This window comes from Canis lupus, chromosome 4 (genome assembly GCF_003254725.2).
Source record: "Canis lupus dingo isolate Sandy chromosome 4, ASM325472v2, whole genome shotgun sequence".
NCBI classification, from domain to species: Eukaryota; Metazoa; Chordata; class Mammalia; order Carnivora; family Canidae; genus Canis; species Canis lupus.
In genome coordinates, this window is record NC_064246.1 from 2666654 (window position 1) to 2688432 (window position 21779).

Consider the following 21779-nt stretch of genomic DNA (forward strand, 5'->3'; position numbering starts at 1 on the left):
CAATGTATTCTTCCAAAATGGGCTTTATTATACTCAGGCCCCTGCTTCAAGTTTCCAATGGATCAACAATATGTATATAATAGGTGCCAACTTCTTAGAATAGCATTCAAGGCCTTTCCAGCATGGACTGCCTTCTATATATATTAATCTCCAGCCACATCCTGTAAGGGGCACTAGGTTATGGTCACATTGAATTCTTTAACCTTCAGCACACTGACTCAGGTGCTTTTGCTTTCTAGTATCCTCCATCTAGAATGGCCTCCCCTATTAATAAACATATTCTGAGATCTCTTATTCAACAGTTAAGAATCAATCTGAATGACCCCTCTTCTTTTAGCTTTACCGGGCCCAACTCTTCCAAACTCCAACTTCTCTGTTCCTCCATTTCTTCCCAGAGTTACTCTACACCTGCAGTATTCTAGCACCATTATATAGCAGTTTCCTATCTTTAAACCCATTTACCAGTTAACCTGTGAGTTCAGTGATTATTGAATGGTATGTTATTTGGCATTTTGGCTCTATATCAGCCTTGTTTTATTGAATAATATATTTATGGTAACCACAGAGAAACCCTTTTTTTGTTCTTATTATTTTAATTGATTAAAAAATTATTTAAATTGTTGCAGAAATCCTTTCTAATTAATTTTGTTGCCCCAGTGACCTGAACGAGATTACAGAACTTTCAAATATGGCTCACCTTTCTTTTAAAGAATAATTTATGTGACTAATATCAGTACTAAAAAATACTGAACTCATTTAAGAAGTGACTGCTATTCCCTAATAGAAAGACCTCAAACAAAATATCAGCAATGATTTCTGTCTTACCTTTATTCTTCCCAACTCAAACTGGAAAACATTGGGACTTGTAGCTTGTGCAAACACTGCAGGAAATAATTTTGTACTTGGCTCCACCTTAAATAAACAAATGAATTTGGTCAGATTAGTCAATGATGGAACATAAAGAAAAAATATTTCATTTATAACAACTCAAGAATACTTCACAGAAGGTGACTGGACACCTGCATTCTCTCAGATAGATATTCTCTTTCAATAATGATTCAGAGTATTTAACTTCAATCCCATAAGAATATGCTTGGAGAAATGTACTGTTTCCTCCAAAAGGCACTATTACTATTCAAACAGAAGTAAGAAAGGCAGAATTAAACTCATTTCTGTTTTCATCTTCTTCTAATTTCTTTTTTTTAAGAATTTATTTACTTATTTGAGAGAGAAATAGCATGAACGGGGGGGGCAGCCAGAGGAAGAGGGAGAAGCAGACTCCCCTTGAGCAAGCAGGGCCTCTATCCCATGACCTAGAGACCATGATCTGAGTGGAAATCAAGAGTGGGATGCTTAACCCACTGAGTCACCCAAGCAACCTACTGTTTTCTTCTAATTCCTAATGTACTTTTTATCTAAAATGTCTTCCTCTCATGGGGAGAAGAGGCTCTCTTTCTGGAAGCACGCTGCCATCCCGGCCCACAGACCTGGTAGTACGTGCTCAGCTCCTTGCCATTGGCGGTGAATGTGAGCAGCCCACTGGCGGCGTCCACCACACACCCGATCTCCAGGCCATTGTTGTTGCGTCCTTGCCCAGGGCTCATGCTCTCGCCTGCACATACCATATAGCAGTTGCTGCGTTTGATGCTGAATTTCAAAAAAAAAACACATGTTCATCTTTGCACGACCACAGACAGGACAGAAAGCATGTGTATCTTGCAAACTAAACCTAAATTATGCTGCGCAAGCAACAAGCTCATGCTGTAATGGGAGAGGTGCACAATGGGCCCGATTCTGTGATTCTGAGCAGAACTCCATTGACTTGGTGGACATTCTGAATCAGGTCTTCCACGTCTCTAAATTTCACACCTAATGAAGACAGGTCAACAAGCTTGGAATCAGGTAAAAACTGACCTGCACCTTCCCTCCAAAAACTCAAACCAAACTGCACCTTGTTCTGAGGTTCAAAAAAGTTTAACTATTAAATAATCATCCAAATTTGCAATTTTCATTCTCATAGGGTTTGTTTGTTTTTTTTTTACCACTTGTTCAGGGATGAGAAGCATTCATTTCCAAGCACTATCAAAGTCCTTAGGCAAATTCTACATGAGCCATCTAGTGATTCAGTATATTTAAAATTTGGCTAAAATTATGCCCCTTTGTGGACAATTCCTGGTGATTTGTTACAAGAGAAAGAATTAGCTAGACTATGCATAAAAATCAGTGATATTAACAACAAACCCTGTTTCACCCTCACCCATACCTTTACCAGAGATAGTAATAAACCTGAGTGATTTGCGCTTTGCCTCCTTCCCTTTCCCTGCCACAACAGAGTGAATGTGTTCATAAAACTAGCAAACAAACAAACAAACAAACAAAACAAAACAAAATCAAAGGCAGGCAAGTCAGAGGAAAGGAAAAAGAAGGCTGAGATAAAGTCAGTTTCAGAATAATCAAGTTGGCTCTGTATCTTTGCCATACTGACATAAGATTCAACAACCCTTCCCCATCCTCTATGTCTTACACTAAAATCATCTCTCAGGTATCCTATCCCTCTGTTGGGTTATTTCCTTATACTGTTGCCATCTCTGAAAATCAGGTGTGTCCTGCAAGAAAATTCCCAGAGGTGGTCTTGGGCCCCCATACTGATGTTAAGCACCCTTGACTGGAGATTTGGGCTCAGCCCACTGTCTCAAGGGCTCCAGTGTTAAGACCTGAAGGCAGGCAAGTGAGCTTCCAGTCATCAAAAATGATGGTACAGGTAGAAAAGAAAAGCAACGTTCTGGAGGACTCTTTCTATGAGACCTGTCACATCAGAGGATGCATGGGCACATAAGGTAGATGCAAATGGTCAGCTCTTCTCTTGGCTTATTCTGCAAGGAAGATAGCCTTCTTCACTTTTTTGAAGGTTTGGTTTGAGTTTGGTTTTGTTTTACAAATGAAAAAGGATGGCACAGAAAGTGTAAGTGACTTACCCAAAGCCACACAGCGAGTCAATGGCAAAGCTGAGGAAAGAACCCACTGGTTCTCAGTCTGAGTTCAAGTGTGTCCACCTGGTCTAGACTACTAGCCCATATTGTCTTCACTTTTTTCTCCCCACCACATGTACCATTCCCAAGATACATTTCAGACCACAGAGGTCTCACAGTCACCCATCCCTATATCCTAAAAAAAAGGCTAAGTACTGGTAACCCAAACTGTTAGTCACATACAGTGTTATCTGAAGGAATATATGATTATTACTCAAAAAAGAATGCACGTTCTTACTTTATAATACTTTTCACTTTTAATATACTTGGATTCCTTACTGGTTTGTAGGAGCAACAAAAAGGACACTGAAATTAATGGTTTGATGATATTGTTCCTATAAATACCATATTATCCTGGACATGAAATCCATGGGGAAAAAATACCTAGGTTTATCAACATTTTAATCAGATATCATTCATATAAAAAAATTAAGAAAAACCGACCTTTCATGCACTTTTCCCTTTTCATCTCCTAGGGTAACGGTTACTGTACGAACTCTGTCCAAGTCAAAGCCTGTATCATATTGATGGAAATCTGATGTAATCCAGCCTACCCAGACGTTTGCAGGTTCTTGGCCAGGAAAGATTCTCACTGAGTAATAGTACTGTCAAGACAGTAAAACCAAGTGTTGGCAGAGTAAGAAGAAGCAAAACTTTGATATACAATGTCTTTGAAGTGGCTAAGACTGTATTTCTTTGTTTAAAACCATTTCGCCTAAGTAAAATGTTATAGGAACAAAGAAGTGATACTGTAAGATAGGTCTTAAGACAGAGCTAAGGGAAATTAAATCAGAAATAATGGGAAAAAGAGAAAAGATTTTGTCTGAGCTAACACACTAGGTGATTTGAGGCTTTTTATATTCCTTAGTACATGTGTTTTGTGTACATCCATAGCATTCATACAAATGTATGGGTACATATATATTACACTTATGTAAAAAAAATAATTCATTTAGGCAGGTAGGCTTCAAATTCTTTAAGCTTACAGAAGCACACTAATCTATGCTAGAGTTTTTATACCTGTTACCCACCCCTGTGAATCTGCTTCACCTTTCCTATTGATAATATAGTATTTTGAGACCTTAAAATCACTTTGAAATAATCCTATTTCAAAGGCAACTAACATGTGAAAATCTAGCTCAAACATGAGGTCATTCTACAAGGACTATAACTATATATTTTTTCCATTTGGCATTTTAGGAAAAGTTGTTTGGAAAACTGTAAATGGCAGATGGCAAAATGAGACATCCAATAAATTACTTTAAATCATCTTCCTTTAGACATATCACTAAGATGAAGGATATCATATGCACTTGGAAAAATTAAGTGGAAATTTAAATATCTCCAAGAACTGGGATAGCACCATCAGGATTAAATATAGCATTAGGATATTTTGCCTAAAATAGTTCTCTTAGTACATAATATACATGAGAATATACTTATATTTTTCAAATTTTCAGTCTTAAAATATAAGCAAAAATTAATTTTAAAATAAGCTGGCTAAATAGGATGAGTGAAAATGAACTCTTTGAAATGGAGCACATAATGACTGACAAAGAGGAATAAGTGACAAATGCTGCCACCTCATACCGTGGACGTTTGCATCAAGTAATCGTAATCATCCCTATCGTCTGCAAGGACATCTTCAGTGAGTCTTGCAGAATGGCTCGTGCTGTAATCTGGCTTGGTTCTTCTAAGCAAAAATCTGAAATATAGAACAGGACTAAGAATAAGCAACATCAAAATGTTCTACTTCATTGAAACATGACCATATGATCAATTTAGTAGAATAGTTCAAAACCAGGGTGATTTTACTTCCTAGAGGGTATTTGGTACTATCTGAAGTCAGTTTGGGTTGACATAGCTGGGGGGGTGTGCCACTGGCACCTAGTGGGTTGAAGCCAGAGATGCTACTAAATATCCTTCAATTAACAGAGCAGACTCTCACAACAAATAATTATCTGACCCAGAGTATCAATCACACCAAGTTTGAGAAATTAGGATTTAGTGCAAAAAAGGGATGCTAAAATAACTTGTTTTCTTGAATATAAAAAATACTACTTAGAGAGAATACTCTAAATTTCAACCAAGAACATAAATATAAGCATCTTAAAAACTCCTAGGAGAAAATGAAAATACTTGTAAATTATATATCTGATAAGCAGTTAATATCCAGAATATATAAAGAACTCCTACAACTCAACAACAAAGCAAATAACTCAATAAAAAAATGGGCAAAGAACCTGAAATGATATTTCTCCAAAGATGATGTACAAACAGCCTATAAACATGTGAAAAGATGCTCAATATCACTAATCATTAGGGAAATGAAAATCAAAACCACAAGAGATGTCACTTCACAGTCATTAGGATGGCCATATCAAAAAACAAAAAACAAAAACAAAAACAACCCCCCCCCCAAAAAAAATGAAATTAACAAGGGATGCTAAGAAAGTAGATAAATTGAAACCCTTGTGCCCTGTTGGTGGGAATGTAAAATAGTACAGCTGCTGTGGAAAACAGTGTGAAGTTCCCTCAAAAACTTAAAAACAGAACTAGCAGGAATTCCACTTCTGGGTATATATCCAGAATAATTTGAAGAGGGCCTTGAAAATATATTCTCACATACATGTTCACAACAGCATTATTCACAATGGCCAAGAGGTAAAATCTATCCAAATGTCCATCAATGGATAAAGAGATCAACAAAATGTGTCTATACCCAGTGGGATAATATTCAGCCTTTATATAAAGGAAAGAAATTCTGACATGTGCAACAACATGGATGAACTTGAGGATATTACACCAGTGAGTTAAGTCAGTTACACACTGAAAAAAAATACAGTATGAATCCACTTTATACAGTGGTCAAATTCGTAGAAATAAAGAGCAGAACAGAAATAAAAAGCTGGTGGGGGGATGGTAAAGGAGAGTTGTTTCATGGGTACAGAGTTTCCATTATGCAAGATTAAACAGTTTTGGAGACCTGTCTTACAACAATGTGAATATACTTAACACCACTCTCAACTGTACACTTAAAAAAATGGCTAAAATGATAAATTTTGTTATGTGTTTCTCATCACAATAAATAAGTGCCTTAAATAAGTTCTCTTAGTAATCTTAGGCTAGATAATTTCTGTGGTAACAAATGAGATGGCCAACAAGTTGCTTTATTGTCCTGCCGAATCCTTTACATGAAGAGGAAGAGGAGGAGGGAAGAAATGACACTGGAAAGTTCCTTGCTCTCTACTGTACTCCTCCCCACATAATAACTATATATTTAAAATCTTGTTGCAAATATCAGCGACCTTTGTTTCAGACGAGAAGGCTTTTCTTGAGCATAATCTTTGTGGTTATTAAACTCTGGTTTTGTGGCTTCCTTGTCTTTGTCAACTCGATCTGGCACGAGATGGCCATGAGCGGTCTTCATTAGAACCTCAAAGTCAGAATCTGCATCATAGTCCTCCAGATCATTCTTGGGCCCAAAGAGGCCAGTGCCTGGGAGTCCTCCTGCTACCGTCTTGGAAAAAACTTCTGCGCACTCGATGGGCATGCTCAGGCGATAGAACATGATATCGGTGCTGCTGTTCTGAGAACCAAAGGACTTCTGAGTGACCTTTAAACATGGAGAACTGTCTATGGTGCCATCTATTCTGGTCACCTAGCAAATGAAGAAGCGATAGTTCAAATTTGAATCAATGTGGTTGATCTCTTGATTCTAAAGATCTCTAATAGACATTACATCTTCAAAACCCAAACATGGCCCACACATTGCATAATTTTGTAAGTGACATGATTAAACACAGAGAGTACTGTGTTACAGATAGACTCATAGTCCTGCTTCTCATTCAAAAGACAGTTTGGGAAATTCATGATACAATTATATTTATTCAGATTGAGCCTAGGGTTGCCTATATAAACAGAGAATTACTCATTGTTAATCAGTCAGGTACTCATAAAGTACCTAAAATGAGAACCTAATGCTGTGCTCAGATTCCACTGCTATGTAACACATTAGGGCCATCTTTTTAAGTAAGCAGCAATAACAGTCCAAGTTGGAATTCCCCTGTGTTAAGACATTCCATCCCTGGTTTTTGGCAATTTTCTGAATTTTAAAGAAAAAGCAAACCTCGATATGCTCATGATTTGATGGGACCTGGAGAAACTGAGGAAGCCTCTTGCTTAACCACATGGTAATATCCCTGTTTGTGTTGACAGCAAATGGTTCATAGCCCTCTTGTAAGCCACAGATGGTGAAATATTTCAAGGTGCTGACATCCTTTCCAAAGTTCATCCTGCCCACTTGAGCCACTCCAAGGCTACAGACAGGAATGAATCCTGGGAAGAAAAAAAAAAATCAAATGTTCAGTATCGTTAGTATGACAGCCTGTTTGTATGGAATTTCTAAAAGCACAGCTCCAGAACTCTTGTCTTTGGGAAAGACGTTGGCATAAGGTAAAACAATATTTGGAGAAAAGGGACCACTGATGCTAAGTATTAAATGCAAGGGTCATAAGACCAGCATTTGATCCTAATTTATTAAATGTGGCCCCTAGAGAAAACTCTTCTTTCACCCTGGACTTCTGTAAAATAAGATAAATGCTCAGTAGCCCTTAGTCCTCCAGGGATCTTAGGGGGTACAGTAAGACAAGGCTGTCCCCATGCCACAGCCTCTTAGCTCAGGAGTACATGGGACTCCCACATAGAGGGAAGGTAAGAAAGAAGTAAATGCCAAAGTGCATTGCTCTTCAATGTAGCACAAGCCCTGGAAACATGCAAATACTGAGCACAGCCTGAGCCACAGATTTCTTTACACCTAGGAAAAAGGATTGGAGACAACATTTTTAAAAGTTTTCATTCATTTATAGCTGCTTTTCATCTTTGAGAAAAATTGCGCCACTTTTTTTCTGGGGTACACTAGATCCGTGTAGAAAAATAGATGTAAATAAGTAAATATTTAGAAGTAGTTGCCAAAAATCCCACTGAAACTCCTCCATTTGACCCTTTTCCTTCAATGTGACTGCCATAATAGATTAAGTAGAGCAATTCACATCTGACCTGAATAATTAAGATAAGAAATCAAAGTGTAAGTCAACAAGAAACTAAATGAAAACCAATAGCAAAAAGCAATAGAGGAGAAAACCAAAATATTTCATCAGCTAATCTAATGTGTGGCGGGATGAGTAAATTTTTCCCCCACTGAATAAAAAGGGGAAACTATTAATTCTGTTGTTTGTTTGAATTCTTTGGAATCCACTATGTTTAGCAAGGGGCTGAGATGAAATTTTTCAGTGTGGGGAGATGCTTATGTACTCTTCATTTCCTTCTAGAATATTTTACACAGAAATTCAGGTAGTCAGCATAATAAATAATGTATTGGAATACAGGCTGCAGAGTAGATCTAATTTACAGATCAAAAAGGCAGTGGGTCCTAAGAATAAGCTAGCAATTGCTTACCATTAGGATTTCCATTTCTTCCCTTATTGAAATTAGTGACAATAAAAGCAATACATGACCCTTAAAATAACATGAGACAGTAAAAACCACATCCTATGATTCATAATGATTTCACTCAGTTTGTATTCATCGATACATACCCAAATAAATGGTTGTAGAACAGTGCTACCGACCAGGAAGCAAGATCACACCCAGCTGTGTTCAAGGAAGTGCGAATGATGAATTTCTAGTTAAAACTAAAACCCACAGCTGCATCTGCAGCTGTGACAGCTCCTGAAGCAGCAGTCAAGGGAAATTGTTTTAAATAAGTGTCCCCAAAGGAATCAAAGGAAAGGATTGGATAAATACAATAGATCTGAAGTAGCTTAAGCTACATTTGCATAAACTGGCATATCAAACATCCATTTTACATAAACTAAGGGATACCAAGATAGAAACATCTCAGATTGTAAACACTTATTATTTCTGAGGCACTTTACATGTAGAAGGAATCCCTATCTTATAAGTGAAGCTATAAATACTTGCACAGTAGATCTTTGGGAGTTTGTTACACTACTATCTAAACTTTTCTGTGTTTGAAATATTTTCATTCAAAAAAAAACCCCAAGTGGGCAGCCCGGTGGCTCAGCAGGTTAGCACCGCCTTCAGCCCAGAGCGTAATCCTGGAGACCCAGGATTAAGTCCCACGTCAGGGTCCCTGCGTGGAGACTGCTTCTCCTCTACCTCTCTCTCTCTCTCTCTCTCTCTCATAAATAAATAAATAAATAAATAAATAAATAAATAAATAAATAAATAAATAAATCTTTTAAAAAAAGTAACTTGCACACAAAGATTCATGTGATTTGTTTCTAAAGCTGGAAATATTATTTATTATTAAAGCTCGGAAACCATCAGAAATCTTTTTATTAACAAAGAATGGGAAAAAAGTTACAGAATGAAAAAAAGATACAGAATGGTAGAATTTTTGACACTTTCTGTTCTTTTCCTGTCTCTCAATTTAACGAATTTTCTTCACTGAGTGTGTATTTTAATATGAAAGCAAGTAACAGCCTTTGTAAAAATAAACTATTCATTTAATAAACTGGAGAACCAGAATATACCAACCTCTTTCTCATACAGAAATGTGTAAGAGCAATGTGAATATAAAGTAGTCAAGCAAGGTCAGCTTGTTGAAGCTCAAGCTGCTGAATGTGTGGTGAGTTCAATACCAGAAATCTTGCCAATAAAATTAAATTTAAAAAAATTTTTAAAAAATAATAAATAAATTAGTATAAAATCTATGGAGATCATTTTAGTAATTAATATGCATTAAGACACTTTCAACCATTTATTTCCTTATCCAATAAATACTTATGAGCACCTGCCATGTGTCAGAAACTGGAAACAATAGTTGACTAAGACAGAGACATCAGCCCAAATGTTCTCACAGTCTAATGAGGGGGAAAGAAAGGTAAAGAAGTTAGAACTCCTGAGTCATCTACAGAGAGGGGTGGTAAGAGCAGAGGAAGAAGACAGAGGTGAATTCAGGGAGGTTCCTTAGAGGAGTTATCTTCTGAGATGGCAAATGGGTTTAGGTCCGATGACATGGCTAAGATCACACGGTTTCAAGTCTGAGAGACCTGCATTAAAATCTCAGTTCCAGGGCACGTGGGTGGCTCAGTGGTTGAGCATTTGCCTTTGGCTCAGGTCATGATTCCAGGGTCCTGGGATCAAGTCCCACAATGGGCTCCCCACAGGGAGCCTGCTTTTCCCTTTGCCTGTGTCTCTGCTTCTCTCTGGGTCTCTCATGAGCAAATAAATAAAAAATAAAATAAAATCTCAGTTCTACCACTTCTCAGCTATTTGACCTTTGACCAGCTACTTAAATTCTTTAAGCTCTAATCCTTTCTTCTGTAACATCTACTCCATGGGATTATGGTTTTAAAAATGAGATCCTCTGTGGATGGTGCTTAAAACCTGGCGCTCAGTGAACAAAATTTTAAAATGGGGGGGAGGGTAAAAGAAACTAAATATTCACAATGAAAGAATGGATAATTATGATATATGCACAAAATTAAGTATGTGTGGGCATGAAATAATCATGTTTAGTACTACTCTGAATATAACTGCAGAGAGAGAGAAAACCAATATAGCAAAATAGAAACAAGTGGTGAGTCCAAGTGAAGGGTAAACAGGTGTTCATTGCACTGTTCTTATACTTTTCTGAAAGGCTATTTCTCAAAATATAAAATTGGTTAAAAACAATAAAAAAACTTCTTTAAATGTGTTCTAGCTTGAAACAACATTTATAATACTAACTTTAAAAAGTAGCTGGAGAAAATTATTTTCACATTTCAAGGCTTTAAATGGAAGAAATAATACATTAAAGTCAAATTTCAGCAAAGCAAAAAAAAAGTCAAAGTTGTCTCTGGATAATGAGAATATATATATATTTTACCCATTTTCATTATACTCCTTGGTATTTTCCAAATATTTGACCAGAATTTATTACTTTTTGATATATAAATAGATGTAATTTTTCATTAGTTTAAAGTAAATACACACTTGTACATGGTATTTTTACTGTTTTCCTGTTTTAGTTCCCTTTAAAGAATGTATTCATGACAGTGCATCCATAAGTAGAAATGGGCATATGGTTTCTTCCTCTTTTTAATTTAGATGAAGTAGAACTAATAAAAGTTAAATCACACTGTGACTTCTGAAGATGCAATTTTGTTTTGTTTTGTTTGTAGAGAGGGAGAGTGAGAGAGAATGCTAGCCTGGGGGAAGAAGGGGGAGAGAGAGAAAGAGAGAGAGAGAGAGCGAGCACTAGCCAGGAGGGGGATGAGGTGTAGAAGGAGAGAGAGATCTTAAGCAGACTCTATGTCCAGTGTGGAGCCTGACACAGGGCTTTCTCTCACAACCCTGAGATCATGACCTGAACCCAAATCAAGAATCAGCCATTTAACTGACGGTTCCACCCAGGTGGCTCTGAAGACACAGCTTTTATAACTGCTGTGATAATAAGACAACCAATATTTCTAAAAATTACATGCTTTTATTTTTATTTTTTTAAGATTTTATTTATTTGAGAGAGAGAGAGAGAGACAGAAATAGAAAGAGATAGCACAAGTGGGGAAGAGAGGGAGAAGCAGGCTCCCCGTTGAGCAGGGAGGCCCATGTGGGGCTTGATCCCAGGATTCTGAGATCATGACCTAAGCCAAAGGCAAACACTTAATGACTGAGCTACCCAGGAGCTCAAATCGGATGTTTTTAAGTTAGCATATCCAAAGCGGGAACGAATGGATGGCCATGACAACAGAGCACAGAGTGGAGAGAAACTATAGATACTTCTCAGTCACCTGACAGAAGGGTCAGGCCTCACCCACTTGCAGCTATTGGAAAAGTACTTGCCAATAAAGGTTCAGACAATGGATGACATGCCCATCACACGAGGCCCCCTAGTAGTGGCTGATGGTCTCTGAGTGATTTTATCCAGTGCTCCTCTCACTGAACATTAACAACCATTCATTGAGATTGGAATCATTATTATCACTTTCCAGACGTGGCAATCAACACTGTAGCTTAAATCGCCTGCTCACAATTTAAGTGGCCAGAAACGAAATCCAGGCCTGCCAGATCCTAAGGTCCATGCTTTAAGCCAGGACAATAAATAACCAGATCTTAGGTTCTGTAGGCCAAATAGCCTGAAGAAACTACTCAAACCTGATCTGAAGTGCAAAAGTGGCCATATAAATAAATGAATGAGTGTGACTGTATACCAATAAAACTTTATTTACAAAAACAGGTGGCAAGCTGGATCTGCTTCAGGCCTTAGGGTGCCAATCCCTGCTGCTCTAAGTTACTATTCAACATTGTCTCCTTATAGTACCAGGTCCTACCACTCAACAAATATTTAGTGAGCACCTACCATGAACTAATATTTAGTGAGCACCTAGCCAAGAACTATTCTTGGCTAGGGATACAGCTGTGAACAGAATGGAAAAGAGTCCCTTTCTGGAGCTTATCTTTGTGTAGGCATAACAAGTAAATATATACAGTTATAGATAGGTAGATAGATAGATAGATAGACAGACAGACAAAGTCAGGAAATAATTAGTGCTATCAAGACTCACAGGATGTTTGCCATAAATTAAAGATGGGTTGATAAATGACATTACTCTTAATAATTCCCCATAGCAAAACATGGTATTGAAGTTCAAATTCTTTATGAGTTTGAAATAAGCTGGACACACACATATTCTAATACAAGAAAAAAGATTTCCACAAATTCAGGCATATACCCTAGCATAAGTAAAATTTTGGTCCTACCTTCCTGTGTTTTGGGTTCTCCATCTTCTATTCCAGTTACCTTAACTGACACCCTGCAAATAACAAAGCCTGATGATATCTAAGGGAAGTTTTCTTCCCAACAGTGAGATCTTAAATTAGTACACATGAGTCCAATTGGTTTCTTGGGGCTGAGCCAGACCCACCCTAGCCATTTGTAAATCTGTTAAAACAGTAGCTACAACGTATGGTTAAACTGCTTCCTCCAACAAAAGACAGATGGCTTCAGCAAATTTTAACTTTACCCACTGATGAGCCTCCCTGCTCTGGAGCAGAGGGGTGTGTGACAAGTGTGTAAGTCCAGCAAAGGAACTGGCAGTCACAGGATGTGGGGGTGTGATGCAGGCGTGAAATCTGTGGCGGGGGCTAAATTGAAAGAAGATGAAGCTGATCACAAGCGTACCAGCTTGTTGTAAGAACATACAGTTTCAGACCTCAAATTTCTGAACTACAGATATGAATCCAGATTTATAACAAAAACCAAATGGCCAGAAGCAGTAAAAATGGCCAATATTAGACTACCATGTAAATTTGAATTATTTGATCAAAAGGAAGGGTAACACTTAATAGTGGCTTAGTATATGCCAGATAATATATAAACACTTTCCCATTTATTATAAAATATTAGCCTCATTTTTCAAGATGAGGAAACAAGATGTTAAGTCATTTGTCTAAGATCCTATAGCTAGTTAAATGGGAAGCAAGACTTTGAATCAACAATGCAAAAGGGAGAAAAAAACAGAAACAAGACACACTTGCCTTAGATTTTTGGGATCTTTATTTTATTATTTTTTTTAAAGATTTTATTTATTTATTCATGAGAGACAGAGAGGCAGAGAAGGGCAGAGGGAGAAGCAGGCTCCTCACAGGGAGCCTGATGCGGGACTTGATCAGATGGATCAAGATGGATCCAGATGGATCATGCCCTGAGCCAAAGGCAGACACTTAACCACTGAGCCATCCCGAATTTCTGTGATCTTTAGAACTGGAAGGGGCATAAAGAGATCATTTCCAGCTAGAGCTTTGAATTTCAAGGAAATGAAAACGGAGAGGCTATTTGCCCAAAGTCATACAAGAAGAATTATTTTCAGAATTGGGTCTAGAACCCAGGGCTTAAGACAAGAAATCTGCTACTTCTATTCCACTTTGGCTTAGAAAATGAATAAATACGCTAAGTGAGGACATCAAGAATTTACTATGTTTCAAGTGCATCTTTAGTGCAGAGACTTTGTTAGACAAACTTTGGCACAATAGTGACATCCCCATATTTTCTTCCTGGCTCATGGTTGATTTCAGATAATCAAGATCAGTAGGAAAGTTTATTTTTGATCCTGAATACTGTTAAGTGTCCTCTTTTCATCAACATATACAATGTCGATGTCAATTAACTGGTCAGTTTAACCTAAGCAGAGTTTGGTCTTCACTGAATTCATCAATCATTTCAAAATGAATTTCCCCAAATAACATGTTTAGAAAATATACATGTGAATCAAAAGATAGAAATTAGATAATCTGGAATTTAAATAATCAAAATAAAAATCCTCCTCATTTGTTAAATTTATACATATTTAAGAGCTTTATTCCTGGAAAAGTCCAAAGAATTTCTAGGATCCCTCTTTCTGATTCTAGACAAAATTATGAAACTGAGTATGCTAGTTACCAACATCTTCATACTCTAGAATTTGTCTTCCACTTTAAAACTAATTGCCTTTGTCTTCACTCAAAATATCCAGTGTCCCAACACAATTTTGGGGCTGTTTGGATGGCCCACTGCAGTGACTCACAAGTCCTGACTTCGTCTCCCAACAAATGTTCATTTTTAATTAGGGAGATCCGTAGTAAGTTACTGTCCTAGGTGTGATACAGACCTGCACCTGAGGCCTGTAGGATGCAGACCTGTGCCTGAGGTCTATATCAATGGCAGGTTTTGTAGAGTGACACTAGTGACAGAAAGGACAGATGTTATGGAGGAACTGGAAGCAGGGATCTGGGATGCTGCAGTCCTTCTACTCTTAAGTTCATGTCATGTTGAAAATCTTCTAAATCTTTATTCAGTAAGTGGTTAAACTGTTGCAACATTTCAACTGAGCATAAGAAAAGTGTATTAGTCTGATAGTTCCAGATTTTTGTTTGCTTCCTTCTTTCTTTTTAAAGGTAGCGTGATAAAATTAGTAATGGAAAGTTATGCTTTCCTCTCTTTCTCCTTAGAGGGCTTTTCAGCCTGAAGCTATGCAGTTATTTTAATTACAACAATCTTCATCTGTTTTGCTCCTGTAGAAAGGAATTCTATGTGGTCTCAGCTCCAGGAACTCCATTGTGCTCTTTGTCCTTCCAGGTGGCAGGCAGAGCTTCAAAAGCATCATTTCTGGATTTATATCATTACGGATTTAGAAACTGAGGGCCCTGAGCTGATCTTTACTTACAGAACAGCCAAAAAGGTGAAAAAAGCTCCAGTGTGATGAGGCATTTATACAACACAAGACACATACTTACAGCCAACTGTGTAAGACGCGGGTAATCTCCAGACAAAATAACTATCCTTTCACCATATGGCAAGATTTTAAATGACTCTCTTCCTTACTTTAAATCAAGGGTATGATTAGCTCGTCAAAATACTGGTAACAAGAGGCTCCACACTTAAGAGTAAAACTAGATGGCTCAGTGGGTTGGGCACCTGCCTTCAGCTCAGGTCATGATCCCAGATTCCTGGGATCAAGCCCCACATCAGCCTCTCACTCGTTAGAGAGCTGGCTTCTCCCTCTCCCTCTGCTTCCTGCTGTGTCTACTGGTGCTCCTCTCTCTGTCAAATAAATAAATAAAATCTTAAAAAAAAAATAGTAAATGAAGAGTAGTACAAGGTTAGCAGGGGACATGTGTGGAGGGGGCAATGTATTAGTTTCCTAGACCTGCCATAACAAAATACCACAGACCAGGTGGGTTAAACAACAGAAATTTATTTTCACATTTCTGCATTTCTGGAGACAAAGAGTCCAATATCAGGGTGTCCACAGGTTTGGTTTTTCTCCGGAAATGTCTCTTCCTGGCTAGTGTCTATCTTTTTTTTTTTTTAAGATTTTATTTATTTATTTATTCATGAAAGACAGACAGAGAGAGAGAGAGAGGCAGAGGGAGAAGCAGGCCCCATGCAGGGAGCCCGACGTGGGACTCAATCCTGGGTATCCAGGATCAGGCCCAAGGCCGAAGGTGGTGCTAAACTGCTGAGCCCCCCAGGCTGCCCAGTGTCCCTGTCTTATAAGGACCAGTCGTCCCAGATTAGGACCTGACCCTCATGAGCTCATCTAACTAATTATTTCTTTAAAGGCCCAAATACAGGCATTTCAGGGGGTTAGGGCTTCAACATATGAATATGCGTGGGGGGCACAATTCAGTCTAAAACACATGAGACAGAGCCATGGCTGAGTTCAGAATGCTGTATTTGCCAGCAGACACATCTCTGAAGCCATGCTTGCTGAGCCCCAAGGAACCCCGAAGGAACCCCTGGATTAGAAGAATCTGAACTCTAGGAAGAATTTTGTTTAATACTCATACAAGGCATTTCTTCCTCCTCCTCCTCCTCCTCCTCCTCCTCCTTCTTTTCTTCTTCTTCTTCTTCTTCTTCTCTTCTTCTTCTTTTTTAAGTAAGCATAGCTGATTTTTCATATGCTTCAGGAGGTGGCAAACCCCAGCAGAAGTATGACATATATTCATCTTCAGTAGTAGTAGGAATTGGTTCATATGACATAGATTCTTCTTTCAAATACATGTGGGACACAAGTTATGTATTAGAGAAAATTCTATGCACCATCAATACGTCAGGTAAATATCTTACCATTTGCATGTTTTCACCATTGTTTGTCTTTCTTTTTTGCTTTATTGTTGCTATTTTGCTTTGATTTGCTTCCATTTATATTTTTCTTTACATTTAGATTTTGTGAAGGAATCTGAAATGTATAGTATATGACAATGAAGAAAGTGACTGTGTAAAGCTGGTAAATGATCAAACTAAAGAACAAATAAAGAAGGGAATGGCTTTTAAATTAGGGTATAACTATGTTTACTATTGACATAATTTTAGGGGATCTGCTATTGCTGTAGTATAATCTGCTATTGCTGAAGTTTAATTTGAAGGTTTGGGGATGTATTCATATTTTTCCTTATTGAAATCAATGATAATTAGTTTTTGATCTATGGAAATTTGCCCTAGGAGTATGCTTTTAATAAATTGTCCTCATAAGGCAGAGAAGAGGGCATGGGACAAATAAAAAATACAGCTTATGGGGTGCCTGGGTGGCTCAGTGGTTGAGTGTCTGTCTTCTGCTCAGGTTGTGATCCCAGGGTCCTGGGATAGAATCCTGCATTGGGCTCCCTGTGGGGAGCCTACTTCTCCCTCTGCCTATGTCTGTGTCTCTCATGGATAAATAAATAAAATCTTTAAAAAATACAATTTGCTAGGAACTGGTATTTGGGACTAAGATTCTGATTTTTTTTTTAAATTGGGGCACTGGGTTACATCATGTGTGAACCACAAGATTTCCTTCAGTTTCTCCAGAGATCTAGAGAAAAAGGCACTGGTTAGTCTTCCTGGCTTCCTTCCTCTAGGCTAATAACCAAATCTCAGGCTTTGAGATTTTGCCATTCTGAGGGTATTAAAAAGCAAGAGATAAGCCCAACCAGAAGCTCACCAAGGAAAAGGTCATTTCTCCTTGAGGCCTGGAGCAGCTCTGGGCATTTGATGAAGGGCTCTTCCCTCCCTGAGGTGGCCTCAGACTGACCCTAAGAATGGAGGACAAATTCTGAGGGGGGATAAAACATGCCCCCATTCCCACTACCTCACCAAAACCTCAGAATGGGAGAAGAGATTTCAATGAGATAAACCTCCCCTAAAGGGGTGATGCATCCTTAGAAATCTTTTTGAAAAGCATTCACTTGTGTAGACCTATGTTAGAACATGGACAGGAGACCTCTCCCCAGAAATAGGATTCCAGAGAAGGAAGCAACAAGAGGTACCAAGGTAACACACAGGACACAAGGCAACCAAATATTAGGGAGTTGAGGAAGATGGAGAAAAGCAAAGCAAAGAAACTTGGGACTGTGGAAAGATGAAGTCATTCATTTCACTTAGAGGGCTCCTCTGTAAACATAAGGCACTGTGCTCAAAACACACAGGCTGTTATTATCCCTTATACCCATACCCATATTTTCTCTGCTGTAAATGGAAAAATTCTTCTTGGTTGCTTGTGCTGGGGATCACACTCACTTCACTTTATCAGGAACTTCTGTTAATCATCTCCCAGACTTATACCATCAATTTCTCCCTCTCTACTAGATCATTCCCCAAAGAGTTACAGGCATGCTCATGAATCTCTTATTTTTTAAGAATCTCAAGTGCATAGAAGTGGAAGGTGGATTAATTAGAAATTGTTATTCCTGACATACTCTTATCATGACCTGCTTTGGCTTTGTTCTTTGGCTGAACCTTTTTAGACACTATAAAGCATCTGCTAACCCACTACCCAAAGGAAAAACTAGAGCCTTAACAATAGCCTGCATCTAACCCTATAATGCTGATTTTCCCATTTCCCTGCCTCCTTCCACCTGAAGAAACAATCACCCCAAATCCTAAAATCAGCACTCTCTTACTCTCTCTATATGCACTTTAAAAATATACTTTGAAAGTTTTGGTTGTTGACAATTTTTACAAAAACAACATGCTGAATTATCCTTGCATTCATTTCCTATTGCTTTTGTAACAAAACACCACAAATTTAGTGGCTTAAAACAAAACCAATTTATTAGCTTGTATTTCTAAAGGCTAGAAGTCCAAAATGGACTTTACTGGGCTACAAAGTGTCCACAGGGCTTGTATTCCTTCTAGTGACTCTGGACTCTGGGAAGAATCTGTTCCCTGCCCTTTCTAGCTTCTAGTGGCTTCCTACCTTCCCTGACTCCTGACCCTTTACTCCTTCAAAACCAGCATCTTCAAATCTCTCCTTCTCTCTCTCCTGCCCCCTCTAACTTCTACCTCCCTCTAGAAAGGACCTTTGTCATTACATTGGAACCATCCAGAGAAAAAACAAGAGAATCTTCCAAACTCAAGATTCTTATCTTAAACATATCTGCAAAATCCCTTTGCCACATAAGGTAATCTATTGAAAGGCTTTAGGGAATAGGACAAGGACATCTTTTTGAGGCACTGTCTTTGCCTACCATAGTTACCTTTTAGGACTTAACTTCTCTCCTTGAAATATTCCTAATCCATTTATCACTTTAGCTTCCCACTTTACTCACCCACTCAACTGCAAGTGTGCATTGGACGGCTTCCTGGCCTTGGCTACTGTGAGCAGTGTTCCTATGAACATTCTTATTCATGCCTCCTGCTGTAGAGATATATAAAGGTCATTGGGGAACCAGGCTAGAATTTTTGGGCCATGGGTATGTAAATATTCAACTTCCAGAGATATTGTCAAACTCTTTGTTTGTTATTTTTAAGTGAGAGTGCCATGTGCATTCCTAAGAACAATGTAAGAGGTCCTATGGAAAGCCAGTACTTGCAAATTCCAAAGATAAAGAGAAGATCCTTAAAGCAGCAAAAGACAAGAAATCCCTGACTTTTATGGGGAGGAGTATTAGGGTAACAGCAGACCTCTCCACAGAGACCTGGCAGGCCAGAAAGGGCTGGCAGGATATATTCAGGGTCCTAAATGAGAAGAACATGCAACCAAGAATACTTTATCCAGCAGGCTCTCATTCAAAATGGAAGGAGAGATAAAGAGCTTCCAAGACAGGCAGGAACTGAAAGAATATGTGACCTGCAAATCAGCCCTGCAAGAAATTTTAAGGGGGACTCTTAAAATTCCCCTTTAAGAAGAAGTTCAGTGGAACAATCCACAAAAACAAGGACTGAATAGATAACATGATGACACTAAACTCATATCTCTCAATAGTAACTCTGAATGTGAACGGGCTTAATGACCCCATCAAAAGGCGCAGGGTTTCAGACTGCATAAAAAAGCAGGAGCCATCTATTTGCTGTCTACAAGAGACTCATTTTACACAGAAGGACACCTACAGCCTGAAAATAAAAGGTTGGAGAACCATTTACCATTCAAATGGTCCTCAAAAGAAAGCAGGGGTAGCCATCCTTATATCAGATAAACTAACATTTACCCCAAAGACTGTAGTGAGAGATGAAGAGGGACACTATATCACACTTAAAGGATCTATCCAACAAGAGGACTTAACAATCCTCAATATATATGCCCCGAATGTGGGAGGTGCCAAATATTTAAATCGTTTAATAACCAAAGTGAAGAAATACTTAGATAATAATACACTTATACTTGGTGACTTCAATCTAGCTCTTTCTATACTTGATAGGTCTTCTAAGCACAACATCTCCAAAGAAACGAGAGCTTTAAATGATACACTGGACCAGATGGATTTCACAGATATCTACAGAACTTTACATCCAAACTCAACTGAATACACATTCTTCTCAAGCGCACATGGAACTTTCTCCAGAATAGACCACATACTGGGTCACAAATCGGGTCTGAACCGATACCAAAAGATTGGGATCATCCCCTGCATATTCTCAGACCATAACGCCTTGAGATTAGAACTAAATCACAACAAGAAGTTTGGAAGGACCTCAAACACGTGGAGGTTAGGAACCATCCTGCTAAAAGATGAAAGGGTCAACCAGGAAATTAAGGAAGAATTAAAAAGATTCATGGAAACTAATGAGAATGAAGATACGACTGTTCAAAATCTTTGGGATGCAGCAAAAGCAGTCCTAAGGGGGAAATACATCGCAATACAAGCACCATTCAAAAAATGGAAAGAACTCAAATACAAAACCTAACCTTACACCTAAAGGAGCTAGAGAAAAAACAGCACATAGATCCTACACCCAGCAGAAGAAGAGAGTTAATAAAGATTCGAGCAGAACTCAACGAAATCGAGACCAGAAGAACTGTGGAACAGATCAACAAAACCAGGAGTTGGTCCTTGAAAGAATTAATAAGATAGATAAACCATTAGCCAGTGTTATTAAAAAGAAGAGAGAGAAGACTCAAGTTAATAAAATCATGAATGAGAAAGGAGAGATCACTACCAACACCAAAGAAATACAAACGATTTTAAAAACATATTATGAACAGCTATACACCAATAAATTAGGCAATCTAGAAGAAATGGACGCATTCCTGGAAAGCCACAAACTACCAAAACTGGAACAGGAAGAAATAGAAAACCTGAACAGGCCAATAACCAGGAGGAAGTTGAAGCAGTCATCAAAAACCTCCCAAGACCAAAAGTCCAGGGCCAGATGGCTTCCCAGGGGAATTCTATCAAACGTTTAAAGGAGAAACCATACCTATTCTACTAAAGCTATTTGGAAAGATAGAAAGAGATGGAGTACTTCCAAACTCGTTCTATGAGGCCAGCATCACCTTAATTCCAAAACCAGACAAAGACCCCACCAAAAAGGAGAATTACAGACCAATATCCCTCATGAACATGGATGCAAAAATTATCAACAAGATACTAGCCAACAGGATCCAACAATACATTAAGAAAATTATTCACCATGACCAAGTAGGATTTATCCCCGGGACACAAGGCTGGTTCAACACTCATCAAACAATCAATGTGATTCATCATATCAGCAAGAGAAAATCCAAGAACCATACGATCCTCTCATTAGATGCAGAGAAAGCATTTAACAAAATACAACATCCATTCCTGATCAAAACTCTTCAGAGTGTAGGGATAGAGGGAACATTCACCAACATCTTAAAAGCCATCTACGAAAAGCCCACAGCAAATATCATTCTCAATGGGGAAGCACTGGGAGCCTTTCCCCTAAGATCAGGAACAAGACAGGGATGTCCACTCTCACCACTGCTATTCAACATAGTACTGGAAGTCCTAGCCTCAGCAATCAGACAACAAAAAGACATT

The 21779-nt window shown here is 38.3% G+C and overlaps 1 protein-coding gene across 1 annotated transcript in view; it reads right to left on the reverse strand.

Moving 5' to 3' along the window:
- Nucleotides 1–21779, reverse strand: part of RYR2 (ryanodine receptor 2) — a 727453-nt gene that overhangs the window by 226978 nt on the left and 478696 nt on the right. Inside the window, exons 30-35 of the mRNA XM_049108740.1 lie at nucleotides 7159–7367; nucleotides 6338–6690; nucleotides 4620–4734; nucleotides 3474–3634; nucleotides 1488–1647; nucleotides 826–912 (exon numbers count right to left, since the gene is read on the reverse strand). Of these exons, the coding sequence (XP_048964697.1) occupies nucleotides 826–912; nucleotides 1488–1647; nucleotides 3474–3634; nucleotides 4620–4734; nucleotides 6338–6690; nucleotides 7159–7367 (1085 nt within the window). The remainder of the gene's footprint in view (nucleotides 1–825; nucleotides 913–1487; nucleotides 1648–3473; nucleotides 3635–4619; nucleotides 4735–6337; nucleotides 6691–7158; nucleotides 7368–21779) is intronic.